Source organism: Mustela putorius, unplaced genomic scaffold, assembly GCF_011764305.1.
Source record: "Mustela putorius furo isolate JIRA1106 unplaced genomic scaffold, ASM1176430v1.1 tig00003834_pilon_pilon_pilon, whole genome shotgun sequence".
In the NCBI taxonomy this organism is placed as follows: Eukaryota; Metazoa; Chordata; class Mammalia; order Carnivora; family Mustelidae; genus Mustela; species Mustela putorius.
Genome location: NW_025421987.1, coordinates 91,372,419 through 91,388,002, shown reverse-complemented (window position 1 = coordinate 91,388,002; position 15,584 = coordinate 91,372,419). Strand labels below are relative to the sequence as shown.

The 15,584-nt window shown below is 35.9% G+C and overlaps 1 protein-coding gene across 2 annotated transcripts in view; it reads right to left on the bottom strand.

Annotated features, from left to right (window-relative positions):
* Positions 1-15,584, bottom strand: part of CCDC50 (coiled-coil domain containing 50) — a 70,389-nt gene that overhangs the window by 18,748 nt on the left and 36,057 nt on the right. The window contains exons 5-6 of one of the 2 annotated variants that reach the window (XM_004745268.3): positions 8,809-8,926; positions 3,970-4,497 (exon numbers count right to left, since the gene is read on the bottom strand). In XM_004745268.3, coding sequence (XP_004745325.1) covers positions 3,970-4,497; positions 8,809-8,926 — 646 coding nt within the window. The remainder of the gene's footprint in view (positions 1-3,969; positions 4,498-8,808; positions 8,927-15,584) is intronic. The other variant, XM_004745269.3, reaches the window with a different exon arrangement.

The following is a 15,584-nucleotide window of genomic DNA, read 5'->3' as shown; positions in this document are numbered from 1 at the left end:
GGAACACTTTGTGCACTGTTGGTGAGAATGTAAACTGGAACAGCCACTATGGAAAACAGTATGGAGGTTCCTCAAAAAATTAAAAATAGGACTACCATGGGATCCAGTAAATTCCATTTTTGGATATTTTTCTGAAAGAAACCAAAACACTAACTCAAAAAGATATATGTACCCCCATGTTCACTGTAGCATTATTTACAAAAGCTAAGAATGGGAACAACCTAAGGGTCCATCAACATATGAACAGATAAAAAAAATACGGTATATATACAATGGAATATTATTCAGTTATGAGAAAGAACATCTAGCCATTTGCAACAACATGGAAGGACTCTGACAGCATTATGCTAAGTCAACTAAATCAGCCATAAAGAAACAAATACTTTATGACCTTACTTTATAGAGAATCATAAAAAAAAACAAAGCACTCATAGATACATAGAACAGACTGGGAGTTGCCAGAGGCAGAGGGTAAGGAGTGGGCAAAATGGTTGAAGGGGGTCAAAAGGTACAAACTTCCAGTTATAAAATAAGTAAATATGGTTTAGCTATTGGTAATACTGTACTGCGTATTTTAAAGGTGTTAGAGAATACATATTTTTTTTGTTAAGAGAGTACATCTTAAAAGTTCTCATCACACGAAAAACATTTGTGCTTGTATATGGTGATGAATATTAACCAGATTTATGAACATTTTACAATATACACAAATATTGAATCATTTCACTGTATACCTGAAACTAAAATAGTATGTTAATTATACCTCAATATAAATGAATGCATGAATGAATGAACAGAATAGTTATTGAGTAAGTATTTGAGGTAATATCTCTCTAAGTCTCAAATATCTAGTGGAGAAACAGTTTATTTGAACTATTGATATGTCATTGAAATGTACATGTCTCACAAGCAAAAAAAACTCAATTATTAGATTTCTGGAAGGACTGGTGACTGCATGCAGTATGCTCAGTACCAGAAGTAAAAAGAGCTTTTTTAAGTATATAAGACAAACTTCAGACACTACATTGGAAGTCTACACATTTCATTATAGAAAACGGAGATGCTTTAAAAATGTTAAAAGCGGAGTTAATTGAAGGAAATTAACAGAATGGCTGCTCTTATCTCAGTAGACTTAACAATCCAAAAACTAGCTTCCAAAAGATCAGGTGAGGGCTGCCTAGGTGACTCAGTCAGTTAAGCATCTGCCTTCAGGTTCAGGTCATGATCCCAGGGTCCTGGGATCAACTCCCCACTAAGCTCCTTGCTCAGTGGGGAGTTGGCTTCTCCCTCTGTCCCCTACCCTACTCTCTCTTAACTCTCAAATAAATAAATAAACTCTTTAAAAAAAAAAAAAAAAAGATCAGGTGAGCCATACTTAATGGCTGCACATTCTTTTATTTATTTATTTGTTTGTTTGTTTATTTATTTATTTATTGACAGAGAGAGATTGAGAGAGGGAGGAGAAGAGAGAGAATTCTGAGCAGGCCCCATACTCAGTGCAGAGCCTGAAAGGAGACTCAATCTCATGATCCAAAGATCATGACTGCAGTCAAAATCAAGAGTTGGACACTTAACTGACTGAGCCACCCAAATGCCCCTGCACATTCAATTCTTAATTTAATTCTTGCTTGTCTTTTGTTCATCATTCTCCAGTTTAGGACACAAGAACCTTCCTGAACAAACACAAAATCAAGCTTACCTTTAAATTCTCGCACAATAGGCTAAAATTATTAGAAGTATTAATACTGAAGACACATTTATCCCAAATTTGGGATAAAGTAAGATGAGGACTGATAGATTCTTGAATATCATGCAAGAATATTTTTTAATAAGCCAGTCTGAATCTTAGGGAATGTCACAGCAGAAAGATATAAATGTCTTATGGTCCTCAGAGGCTGGAAGTTAACCAGCAGGAAGTAATAAGCTGTTATAACTTAAAAGTTCATTAGAGAACTTACCCTCATAGGAGATAGGGTTTTAAAGTCCTTTAGAAAGTTAACTGATCTTATATTTAATTTAGCAATTGTATTTTGCATTCCTTTTTCAACTGACTATGCAAATTCTGTTAGACCTAGCTCTTTGTCATCCTGGTAGTTTCTTCATTACTAACTTAAACAAAACTTTGGCTTACGCTAACAACTTTAAGAACTGTGCTTTTATAAAAACAAGAATAGACACCAGTATTTAATAATTGCATTTTAAGTAATCTTCTATTCTAGAGGGTCACAAAATCAAATACCTCAAATCTCTAGGAAGGTAAAATTTGTAAAGATGAGTACAGAATGACAGATCAGCAGCTACACTGTAGCCATTTTAGTAGCTACCTAGCCACATTGTTTTTTTAAACTACTGGGGGGTGGGGGGGTAGCAGGGAAGAGGGAGTTTACCCACAATTCCAGTAGGAGGGTTGTGAATCAGTGTTTTATTTCCTATTAGTTTTACCTTTCTCAAGCCTGTTTAAGAAAGCCTCAAGTATAATGAAAAACCATAACCGGCTCTCAAAGCATACTTAAAAAGCAGAATCACAGAATCAGAAATATAGAGATAGGAGCAATCCTTCACCATGTTATGACTCCAACATACCTTTCTACATTTGGATATAGATAGTATAACTTGTTATAGAGAGATCATATCACTGCCTCCTCTACTCCCACATAGCTCTTTGTTCAAAGTAAATCTAATTTGTAATTGTTTACATTTATTCTACTTTCTAGCTTGACTTATACCTCTGGGGCTCAGATCCAAGCATATATCCCAGAACATAAAGCCTGAGGCAGAATATTTTCAGCAGATACTCAATGTGGTTGCTGAACTGAAGTTTCATTTTCTTTACAACCTCGTCTTTTAATAGCTTAAATGACTAACATCATAGGAAGAGATAACATGTAGAAGAAACCTACCAAATCCACCTGAATCTGCAACGTAGAAACCAGTTCCAGACCCAGAAAAAGTGGTTGGCTGGGCAGTGAGAAGGAAGAAAATAAGAACAGATGCCTCCATGGAACTCCCCAGTAACCCTCGTGTCTCTGTAAAACTTCAGGAAGAGTAAAATAGAATGAGGAAGAGGAGTATGGCCTGATTATGACTGATAGTGGTATAGCCACAAGGAAAACATCACCACAGCAGTTTCCAGATAAGAACAGAGAAAACCATTACTGTGTCAATGAAGGATGTCAGAGCCTCAAAGATGCCAGAAAATTTGAGGCTCAAGTCTAACATTCACCTCATTCCAAACAAACCCCAAGAACAGAACGTACCCAATACTGACATTTCAGAACACCAACTGCAGTCTTAGAGTCTAGCTTAGAAAGAAACTTAAGGCAATGGCCTTCCAACTTTAAGTACAGGTCAAAAACAAATCCACCCCACCAGAAGAAAGTACAGAAATGATCATATGAGATCCAGAAAGCTGCCTCTTTAGGAAACAGCCCAGCTGATTCTGACAAAAATAGCCCAAGGCCCACAATTAGAAATATGCTGTTATAACAGACTGCCTATTCAATCTCTCACTTTACAAATGGGAAAGATGAGACCAAGAGAAGCTGGTACTTCCAGACTCATTGGTTATCTAGTTTGGCAAATACTATGAAGACAGTGTCAATACCTCTTACTTACAACCAGAAATTCAGGAGCTTTGATTTGGTCTCTGATCTCTGGTATACGGTCTTGGCAAATGAAGAACTGTATCCAGGACGGGCACCTCCACTGCAATCTGGGGCTAAAAGACCTTTGTAAGGAACTGGTGTATTTTCTTAGAAAGCAGTAGGAGAAAGGTACAAATATTTTTCCTCTTACTATAAACTTGATTTTAAGTAGATACCTTTTATAATATTTGGCTCCAGGATTTATTTTAAAGCCATGAGTATAAACTAAAGATAAAGAATAGGTTGCTTAAGATGCTTATTAAATACATTCGCTTGTATAAATATACAGGATACCAGGACTTTCAAAGTGACTGTCCTTTATTACCTGTGTCATGGAGCTGGAGCTGTTCCTCACTCTCTGAGAAGGGAGGAGTCCTGGGCCTGTGTTTCCTTTGTCTGTGCTCACCTTTCCCATGGTCCCTCCCATAAACAGCTTCCTTGCAATGAAGCCCTGCTTTCTGTGAAGACTTGGGTGAAAGTTGGTCTTGGTGTCTGGACTGCTTTTCCCAATTCCAAGTTCGATGGATACTGTTAGCCTCCCCATCATCAAATCCGGTACTCAGAAACACCTCACCACTGATCTTGGGAAGTGGAGGTCTCCGAAGTCTCTCATGATCAGACCGTTTCCTTTCACGCTGCTCTGTGTCAATTTGGGAACTGGCCCTCACTTTGCCCAAGCTATAGGATGACAGACATTTCCCTGATGAACAATGATCTTCTAGTTCTTCCAACTTCTCCATTGGATGTTTGGGTTTCTTGTTCCTTTGCTTCACAGTGTTTCCATCACTTTGGAGTCTACATGACCTTGAGACTCCAGAACCCAATTCCCTTGCCCTCCTGGACTGTGGCTGGTCTGAGTGAAAGTGGAGGGATGTGAAAAATAGAAATGCAGGTTAACTTAATGAGAGTATGAACTCACTATGCAGGAAAGACAGGGCCCAAGTTTAATGTATTTTAAAATGGAGAAGACTACTCTTTCAACTTAACTGAAAATAGGGGACAGGCATTTATTGGAATGGTCCATGTATACATGAAGGATTCTGGGTATTCAGTCAAAAACGTAAAAGACTAAAATAAAATTATGTTAAATAAATCTGAAAGAAGAGCTTGATTATGAATAGGGAGTTAGTATAGTACTTTGATATTTGCCAATAACAAAAACCACAGTCATTAAATGTTAAAGTCTACTTATAAAACCAATTTGGAACTACTGTGGGGAGAAAATAGGGATTGAGAGAGTCTTATAAAACAGAAAACAACTAAGCCTGGTGATAACTAAGCATTCCAGGAAGAGACTTTCAAATATTCTTATTGGAAATGACAATAAATCTCTATCAGAATGCTGCTAGTTTCCATTTCATTTGGAGACATGACCCAGATTTTAGTATTTCCCTACTCTCTCCCAGCCATGCAGTTCAATGTGGAAGAGGATGGAATAGACAATTTTAAGTGAGTAAACGACCCTGTTATCTTTAGACAACTCTGCTCCCAAACTTCCTTAACTTTGCCAGAGGAAAAAATTAAAATGGGATGCCATAACAGAATACAGGAAAAGGAGTCACTTCCACCCCTGTATTCATTTCAAAAAATGAGTCGATACTGTATTCTTTGTATAAAAATACAGTGTGTGCTAACTATACAAGTCCCTAAATGTAATACAAAATAGCACATAGAGGGGTGCTTTTGTTAGATCTCACTGAGGCAGGAAGATACTATGAAAATGAAGGAAAGATAGTACTGTGCACTTTGCAAGGCATATTTAACGTTTTCTAAGACTCAATACAATCTAGAATAAAAAGACATCCTAATTCCACAGAAAACTGCTAGATTAGCTAAAATACCTTTCCTATTGAAATTACCCACTTGCATGAATTCCTTTTGAAACAGCTACCCCAATTTGATGGGACATAGAGGAAATAATGAACTATATATTTTCTTAATTTTGGGGGGTTTTGTTTCTTTTTTTTTTTAAGTTTGTTATTGCTAATCAAATAAAGGAACAGAAAGGAAGGGGAGATACACACTAAATGTATCACTGATGTCATCAGGGTTCTCAAAACCTTAATCATTTCCTCTTGAGTTTTCCAGAAGAAAAGAAAATCTGCTTCATAGATATCTAAATTAAAAGCTGTCTTCCAAAAAGTTTACAAAATTATCTACAGAACTTTTTTTTTGACTTTTAATTTTTTATTTTTTATAAACAACAGAACTTTTGATTAAATTTATTTTTTACATAAAAGCGAAAGAGAACAATTATTCTCTATGATAGAGGTATCTATTCTTTTACCAAACTATTATTTTAAGTATATCTTGACAATTGAGAAAGAATCAATTGACTACTGCTGTGAATTATTAATATAATATTGACTCGCTACTTAAATGATGACCACATCCAGGGAACAATGGTTTAGTGTTAATACCAGTGTTCCCACAGAGAGCTACATGAATGAAGTCTGCCTTCCAGCCCACCAAAACAAGAAGGGCTTTGTTTCTGACATGGATATGTGAGACTATGATTGTTTTGTTGTTGTTTTTAACTCCTAAAAAGTTAACTAATATTAGTACTTCTACTTTAGGTAAGTGTGCTCCAAGAATTAGAACAGAGCTGTCACTATATTTTCACAGAGTTGACAGGAAAAATACATGTTGTCTAGTTCACTTGTGATAACTTTAAACCTCAGAAAGAAAAAAGACTGAGGTGGGGGAATCTGCTTGAATCTTTTGAAACCCTATCCAGTTTAAGGACTGAGACTTGTATATTTCTTGAGACTAGGTTATTTGGCAAATATAATTAACTTACTTATAGCCAATGCATATATATTTATATGCATACATACATATATATATATATAAACATTTGTGTGCTTCCATGTTTGTCTTTCAAAATAAGATGATTTTTGTATAGATACGCAAGATATTGTTGTATACACATAATACTGATATATGCATAAACAATAGTACTTAAGAGTTTAAGTCCTCACCAAAATTACATTATTTGATCTTCTCAAAATCCATGTGAAGGATTTATTTTTAAAATCTCCATTTTATCAATAAGAAAAAGGCTTACTGTGATTACAGTAGATGACTTCCCAACACTACAATTGTTCTATAGAAGGGATGAAACTTGAACTAAGGTCTTGTGACTTCAAAAGCCTGATTTAAAAAAAAAAAATGATCCATATGCCTATGATACTGGTATGGCTTTGAAAGAAAAACATGGATTCACAAAAGAACAAGACATAGCATTTCAGCTGATATCAATCTGACATACATTTTAGATAATTTCAAATTTGCAGAAAATCTACAAATGATCATTTTTAAGATTTAAGCTTAAGAAAATAAAAGCTAAAAAGAAAACCACTTCTATAATGTCTACTTTAATTATTATATAATTAAGGCAAAAATCATAGTATACATAAAGATAGAGAAGTACGATTAAATAATATCCCTATGTGTTGGGAAAAGACCACTGCAAAGGAATAAGGATTACACTTTACACTTTGTGCATGTGAGCTGAATTATAATGTGGTTTCTGTGGAACTCATCTTGGTCCAACTCAAAGGCAAATGAATGAGGATCACACATGTTCCGCAAACTATAAACTCGCAGAAACAACACAATTGAAGAGGAACTCTAATATTTATATGCATATGCTCAGGAGGTCACAACGTCATGATTTTTTTTTTTTAACTTTAAGAAAAAACACTGAATTCTTAACATAGTCTCCTGCCCTAGAGGATGACAGCACTCTAGTTAAATCAACCAGATTTGAGTCCCGACTGAAATTAGCCAAAGGTTTTAACAGAGGAAGGCCAAAATTAATACTTTAGTATACTTAGTTACTTGCCATCCTAATGTTTTTATAGACTTCATAGTTTCAAATGGTTGTTTTTATTTGCAGTGAACATGATTGCGGAGCAGAAATAAAAAACAAATGAAAAACGCCATAGCACATTTCTAAGCTTTTAATTAAAGCTGAAGAATAAACTCTTTGCCTTCTGGTCTCTAGCTACAGAAATATATGGCAATATTTTTTTTTTTCTTCTTAAATGATGTACTACATGATTTCATTAAAAAAACCAGCATAGGGAAAATGACTATAAAAAAAGAGCTGAGCATTTTGCATATGGAAGAAGAGCACAAACAATAAATAATCAACCTGCTTATTAACTGCAGTAGAGCTAAGCTCTACTGATAACAATAAATTTAGAGCATGACTGGGTAAGATTGTACTCAACTATAATAATCCTAGTATCTACATATGCATTCCTTTCATTCTACCCATCAAAGACAAATAAATACCTGCTTCTCCTTTCCAATGAAATTATAGATAAGTACTGATAATTATCTCACAAGGGCATTGGGGATCATTGACTTTAATATCTTTACTCCTTAGGAGATGTTTTAGGTTTTACTTACTTGTTAACCTAAGTCTGGTCTCCAAGTTGAACTACAAAAAATACTGATACTAGAATTATAAGAAATGTCTTCCCTTTGACAGATCTTTAAAGAAGATGGAACAATACTTGCAAATACTCCTTTCCCAACACACTTTTAAGGTAAAGAATCACCGGAACCACAATTGCCACCACTACAGTGCAAAAGCAGGCACTAGAGAAGAGAAATTGAGAAGGGACTTCTCATCCTCAGGAATTTTTCTATACGGCAGTCAAACAGCAAGGAAGCATCAAGGACAAATAATGAACAGAGTGTCTTAGAATTTAATTTTGTCATCAGCACACATACTCATTGGTAAACGTTTGAATAGGCAAGAGGCAGAGAAAGAAGCTTTGTTACCAACTGATGTAGGACGTACCATCTTCATTATCCGTGTCTCTCTGCTACTTCGGACATTCTGCCCACACTCTTTGAGAAAGGCCAAGCCCAGAGACTCACCCCATTTTCTACACCCCAGTTTATGTGCTTAGAATGTAGTATGGCCTTCCAAATGGCTACAGCACAACAGAATGCATGTCAAATCTTACAAAACCACAGTTGTTTTAACAGCCATAAAAATAGCTCTGATCATTCAACTAAGAACAGTTGAATTCATTAGATTCAGAGAGGCTCTGGCCACAAATCCACACAGCCCCTGAGCTCACTTTACAAATTTAAAGGGGTGTCTTATGGTTGAGTCTAAGGACAGAGTAAATCATATTGTTACCTCCACTTTCGTAATAGTAACTATCTCCATAAACATTGGATCCAGAGGATTCTGGAAAGTGTTTCTTCCGCTTTTTCTCTTCCTGTAACTCCTTTTCTTGCAAAAGGCGAGCTATGTCCTACAAGTACAGAGAGAATGCTAATCAGTATGACGAGAGAATGAACAAACCTTTTACAGTGGAACAGGTTCCACCCAGTGGCCCTACAAGTCAGTAGTTTGATCTTCCATTGCCAAGCTTTTGTGGGCTCTGTCCATAGCTTTCCAGACTTTCAGGTATTAAGCTCATGCTATTCAAATGCCATCCATAATAGCCCAACAGGAGTGGTGCATGATCCAGATGAACAAGAAAGACTTTTCTTTTTTTTTTGTTTTCAACTAAATTTAAATCTAATGCAATCTGAAGACATACAAACCTAGCTTTCCTAAAGCTGGCTATACAATATAATTTTTAAAATACTTATTTGCGGGCCCTTTTTCCAAGCTGATAATTCAGTAAGTCTGGATGGAGAAGAGTGTGGTAATCTATGAAACTTTATAAACTGTATGTATAATTTAATTTTAAAATTTTATAAAAGAATTTTTCTGTTGATTCTGATTTAGCTTTGCATTAAGAGTACTACTGTCATAACTGAAGAAGAGAAAACGGTATTCTTTCTGTCTCCCTCTTGCTTCATCTCCAGGCAAGTTTTTAGCGGTTACTGAGTGATAAATAACATTCTGACCCTGCCCCTAAAAGACTACCATCATCATCTGAAAACAAAGGTATGTGTAAATAATTATAATACAATTAAATCATAAATGCCTCAATAAGAGGGTAAAAATACCAATGTGAGTATATAAGAGGCAAGTCTTATTTCTGCTTAAGTTAATTACTGCAAGTCTTTGTATTTGTGTTAGGTTTTGAATAAAGAACTGGATTCCAATAGGCAAAGTAAGGAGGGAGAACCACCTCAGAAAAAAATATGAATGTTGTATTGGGAACAAACAACAGTCCACTTAGAACACAGGAAGTGGGGTGTTAAAGAGAAAGGTAAGGTTAGATAAACAGTCTGAGACTGGATCACAGGTCTTCTTACACACAATCTCAGTGTGTGTGGACTCTGGAGTCCACACTGCATGGGATGAAGGCTTACTAAATGTTTGAGCTAGAAAGTTACAGTGTTCTGAATCTGAAGCTTATTTCTATGAAAGACCCACAAAATAGCACATAAACTTTGTTCCATGTACACTTTTTTGGACAGAAGGTCCCTAGGAGTTGCCAGATTCTTTTTTTTTTTTTTCTTTCAGATTTTATTTATTTATTTGACAGATCACAAGTAGTAGGCAGAGAGGCAGACAGAGAGAGAGGAGGAAGCAGGCTCCCCATGGAGCAGAGAGCCTAATGCGGGGCTCGATCCCAGGACTCTGGGATCATGACCTGGGCCGAAGGCAGCGGCCTAACCCACTGAGCCACCCAGGCGCCCCGGGGCTGCCAGATTCTTACAGACCAAATATGCAACAGCATTCACTTGTGAAAAATAATAATCCCAAGAAGTTTGAGGTGCCTACTTTATATTTATAATAGGGAATATAAGAAGTGCTCAGATGTTGATATAAATTTTGAACCAAGAATTCATTACTACTCTGCCTTTTGCAATTTTTTAAATAAGTCAAAATGAAGAATATACTAAGACTGGAAGGCAAACTTCAAAAAAATTCATCTGAATAAATGAATTACTTTCAGGTCAGTGTAGAACATTATGGATGTGGCAGCTAGGTAAATCAGCAGTGACTATCCACATACTCAGCTTTTAATGTTCATCAAAATGGCCTTACAAATCTGACCGTATGTTAAATGAATACCTAAATTCAAACTCATGAATATACTAATTAACATACTGTCTTTAATGGATTTCTATGCTGGAAGTGTCTCATAAATTTTGTGCAAGATATACATACCTTTCTACCAATCAACTACTTGATTGTCTCTATATATATGGTCATGTATCCACAAACACATATGTACTTATCTATAGATATACATACATATTTATATCTACATAGTCTATATATACATATAGATGTCAATTTATATACATATTACACACATTACCAGTCAGTCTTAAAGTCAAATGTCTTGCTTGATTCCCTAATGCATCATTTTAATAAATCTGTTACCAGATATAAGCCCTGTGCCAGGTTCATTGTATTTGGTGTCTTATAAAGTAATATATCAATCAGTTCGAGGGAGAGAGAAGTAGGACAGATATCTTGCTCTCCCAAAGCTAGTATTATTATAGTAGAGTTTCCCAAATCTCTATGCTTATTGCAAAATAGGAAGAAAATGCAAAATTTTCCTGAGTTATCATGTTTACTAAGCACCTAACACTATAAATGGTTTGCTTTACAGAAATTTCCCTTGTTGTAACGGAGTAAAAATATAAGGGAAAATTACCAGGTCCAGCAGAAATGATTAAGTTAAACTATGCTTTAGAGACCTTATAGTTGCCCTCCCGCTACTGAATTTTGTCCTAATGGATACACAGTAATAAGCCATGTTCTCAGTGTAAAGAACCAGGAAAGAAATGAGATGATGCCACTTCTTGCCTTGCATTATCTAGTCAAAGAAAGTGCTCTTCATCAAGGAAAATAACAGTTATGGGCCTTAGCACCCAAACCTGTTGTTCTAAGCTCTCAGCTCTTTTTTGAGTAAGCTTCGACTGGGTGAGAGGAAAGGCTGCCCATACTTGATGAGGGAAAAGATCAGGGCCCCACTGACAAGTGACTGCTGTGTGAAGAGCTACAGCTTCACCAAGTGCGTGTCCCTCCCCACATTCTAGCATTACTGTGCCCTGCCTTCAGGAAGGTGATTTCAGGAGAAAGAACTTCCCCTGAAACAAACTGAAGATGACAATTAGTCACAATGCTGTGTGCAGCTTAGTCACCCATGACATAAACAACCTCCTTGGTCCTCCTCAGCTTCCTTCCTGTTAAAGGCTGGTCTAGAAGAGCATTTCCAAAGCTCTGTTTCAGAGAACACCAGTCTCTAAAGGTTCTCCAGAAAACACAAGGCACTGAGTAGAAAGCATACATTACATCTAACTCTTTAAAATGCACCTTCACCTACTTTAAAACTTTGGTAAAAGAAGCCTGTTATCTTCCTATAACAACCCAAATATACTCAAATATACTCAAATATAACCAAATATACTCAAACTTATTTTGAGAAAGACGACTTTAACATAAAAAGCATAAACTTTATGGATTTACTGTTTCACAAAATATAACTTGATAAAACAAACCTAAAAGAACTTATAAGCCCTTCTGAAGTCAGCTTCAATTATTTTTTAATTATCATATTAATCAGGTAGGCTTAATTTGCACTAATGTATCAAAAAAAAAAAAAAACACTCCATAATTAGATTTCCTGGTAAATACATTTATTGGAATAAAAATTCTCCACTGTATCCAAATCTTGAAAATGTGAAACTGTGAGTACAAGACAAAACACAATTAAGGATCTCTAGATGCTAGGAAAAAAGTCATTTTAATAAAAGCATAGTTTTTTTTTAATAACAAAATTCACATTTTATTTAAGTTGAAATAAACTATACAAAATAGATTTTCCTCACCAAAAATAACAGCAATATTTTTTGTATTATTCCTAGATAAAGCACAAAACACTTATTTTTGTAGGCTTTCCAGGTTTTGTTTATAAATCAAGACAAGGCAGTGGATATAGTCATGGAAAAAGACAGAGGAAAACAGACAAATCAGTTGTCAGTATGCATGGCCTCTGATTCTGCCTTAACCATGAACAAAGGTGTTCAACATATACCTGCTAAAAAGCTTATGAAGACTAAAAACACAGTTTTACTGACTGCCTTCGATGGGCTTAATATTCTCCTACAGACCTGTAGAAAAACAGCATATATGGCCAATATTCTCAAAGTTCTTACCTATTAAGTTTTAGAAGCAAAATTATTAGCATAATTTAAAACATGCAAAGGTGAGTGACCTAAGAGAAGCATTATCACAAACGAGGTATAGTGGAGCCCAGAGGAGCCTAACACATCTTTCCCAAGTAGATGACAAATTACTAAATTACTGGGGCACTTGGGTGGCTCAGTGAGTTGAGTGTTCAACTCTTGATTTTGGCTCATGTAATGATCTCCAGGTCCTGAGATTGAGCCCTGCAGGTTCCACACTCAGTGGGGAGTCTGCTTGGGGTTCTCCCTCTCCCTTCCTTCTGCTCCTCCCCTCTGTTCGTATTCTGTCTCTCTCTCTCAAATAAATATATATATTTTCTTAAATTACTAAACTATTATGTTGGATTCCTTAGGCTATTTTTTTGGTTTATATGACTTTATATTGGCATCACTTCTCCCTGAAAGCTTCCACTTCCATTCCTCAATGGTAGTAGGTTTCAAACTGAGGAAATCTTTGGCATAAAATCAACTGAAGAAATCTAAAAATGTGATTGTCAAATGATCAGTGGAAAGAAAAAAAAGAAGAAAGAAAACCATTCTATTATACTGCTATACTTCTTTATCAACTAGCAATTATCATCTAATTCAGTAGGGAACTCATCATACATATAATCTTTAGAAGGTGTAAGACTGGAAAACAACATACCAATTCTATTAAGTAAAAATATCCGTATGACCAAGATAAGAGAGAAGAATTTTCTCAACTAAAAACCTTCCACTCACTCCCCCCTTTCTGGGCATATATGTATAATCTTATTTTTATTTTTTTTAAAGATTTTATTTATTTATTTCACAGAGAGAGATCACAAGAAGAGAGGCAGGCAGAGAGAGAGAGAGAGAGAGAGAGAGAGAGAGAAGCAGGCTCCCTGCTAAGCAGAGAGCCCGATGCAGGACTCGATCCCAGAACCCTGAGATCATGACCTGAGCCAAAGGCAGTGGCTTAACCCACTGAGCCACCCAGGCACCCTGTATAATCTTATTTTTAAAGTACCAAAACATAGGGCTTTTTTTTTTTTTTAAGTAGCTAAAATGTACTGCTATTTGAGCTATGCTCTAAATATTAGCAGCTTACATAAATACTCTTTTAGAACATGAAATTCTATGTTACGAAAAAGTACCATGGTTCACACTAGATTAATTTTTAATGTACATTGGTTACTTAGTCTGTCTCTGAACAGTTCATATTATAAATGGTTTCAAACTGTTGGAGTAGTGCCACAGACTTTTCATAACATGGTCATGCTAATGTTTACTTAAGCAAACAAACAAAAAAAAAGTTTTGCCCTAAAATATTGCACATTAACATATATTTGGACCTAAGTTCAAAAGACACATATGTATATCTATAGATACACACACACAAACACACACATATGCTTAAGAGTTTTATTTAAAAATAACTTCAATCAACCAAACACACATTCTTTAGCTTTATGAAATGACAAATGCTTATGTTGTAACCAAAGAGAATGATCCCAATGGAATTAGCTCACTTTTTCTTAGTTACAAACTCATGCGGTCCAGTATTCCCGAAGGCTACAACCCTGCTTCAACAGGGGCCTAAGGAGAAATGCAACTACTATAGTGACACTATGTAAAAAAGTTTAAAAAAGAAAAAAGAAGAAAGGGGGAAAGGAAAGAAGGGAGGGAGGGAGGAAGGACAAGAGCAAAAAAGAAAGAGAAGGGGGAAAGTAGGGGAGAAGCAGGAGAGGGAGGCTACAATACTGGTAAGAATACTAAAGATTTTTTTTTCCTTTCTTTCATTCCTTCTTTTTTTTTTTTTTTTTTTTAATTTTGTACATCTGTCTTCCTGCATGGAAATGCTATTTTCCTTACATCTGTGCTCTGTTAAAAAGCACAATAAAACTATACCAAACAAAGCCAGATATGGTAATTCACCTACATGGAGTTGTGTAACTTCTCATGTACAATGCTGTTCAGGAAAAATCCTCTGCCCCAAGAGGAAAGAGGCCTTGGATTCTACATCTGGTTGTTTGGGGGGTTATAAACTACGGAAGAGAGTTGAACCCAAAAAATCTGAAAATGAGATCTGGATGAAAATCAGAGAGGAATTTTCCACAGCCCTGCTTACATTTAGTAAGAGCTTACTAGTTAAGCAGACTCCACAAGGAAATAGAAGAGCACAGACAGAGAAAAAATTCAAAAAGAATTAGGACAGTTCATGAGTAACAGGCAATGTTTTTTTAAGAGTTGGGCAGAAACCTTCCACTATTATCCCATCTCAGTCTCAGTCTCCTCTGCGAGGCACAGGGACGAAAATAAACAAATATGCACTATCATAGATCCTTCAATGACAAGCTTTACTACTGCACATTTTATTCATTTAATATTAATAACATGCCAGTCAGCTGACAGTCCTATTTTTTGATAAGAGAAAATCTCGGCATGGTAGGTATCTTCTAATCTACGGCATCAGCTGGAAAATCAAAGAAGCTGAATGGAGTATTTAAGGCTAGTCTTAAGAAATCTCCCAACTGGATTTCTCCTTTAATCTCTCCACTGCACTGGGGAATGGGGGCATCAGAGCAGGTAAAACGGCACTGGAAGGCAACCTAGCTGGGAGATCTATTAAGGCAAAGATGCTTGAAGATTGTTCAGATCATACCAGACTGGAATACACTTAAGCCTGTTTACTCTCCCCCTTTCTAATTTAACACACATCTCTTTTTATAAGAGAAATTTTTGTTATAAAGGGCCAAGTGGTGTGGAAACGACTGGCAAGAAAGTAAAAAAGAAAGAGAAATTATTAACTTACTATGTCCCAGAGGCCTTACATACACGATCTCA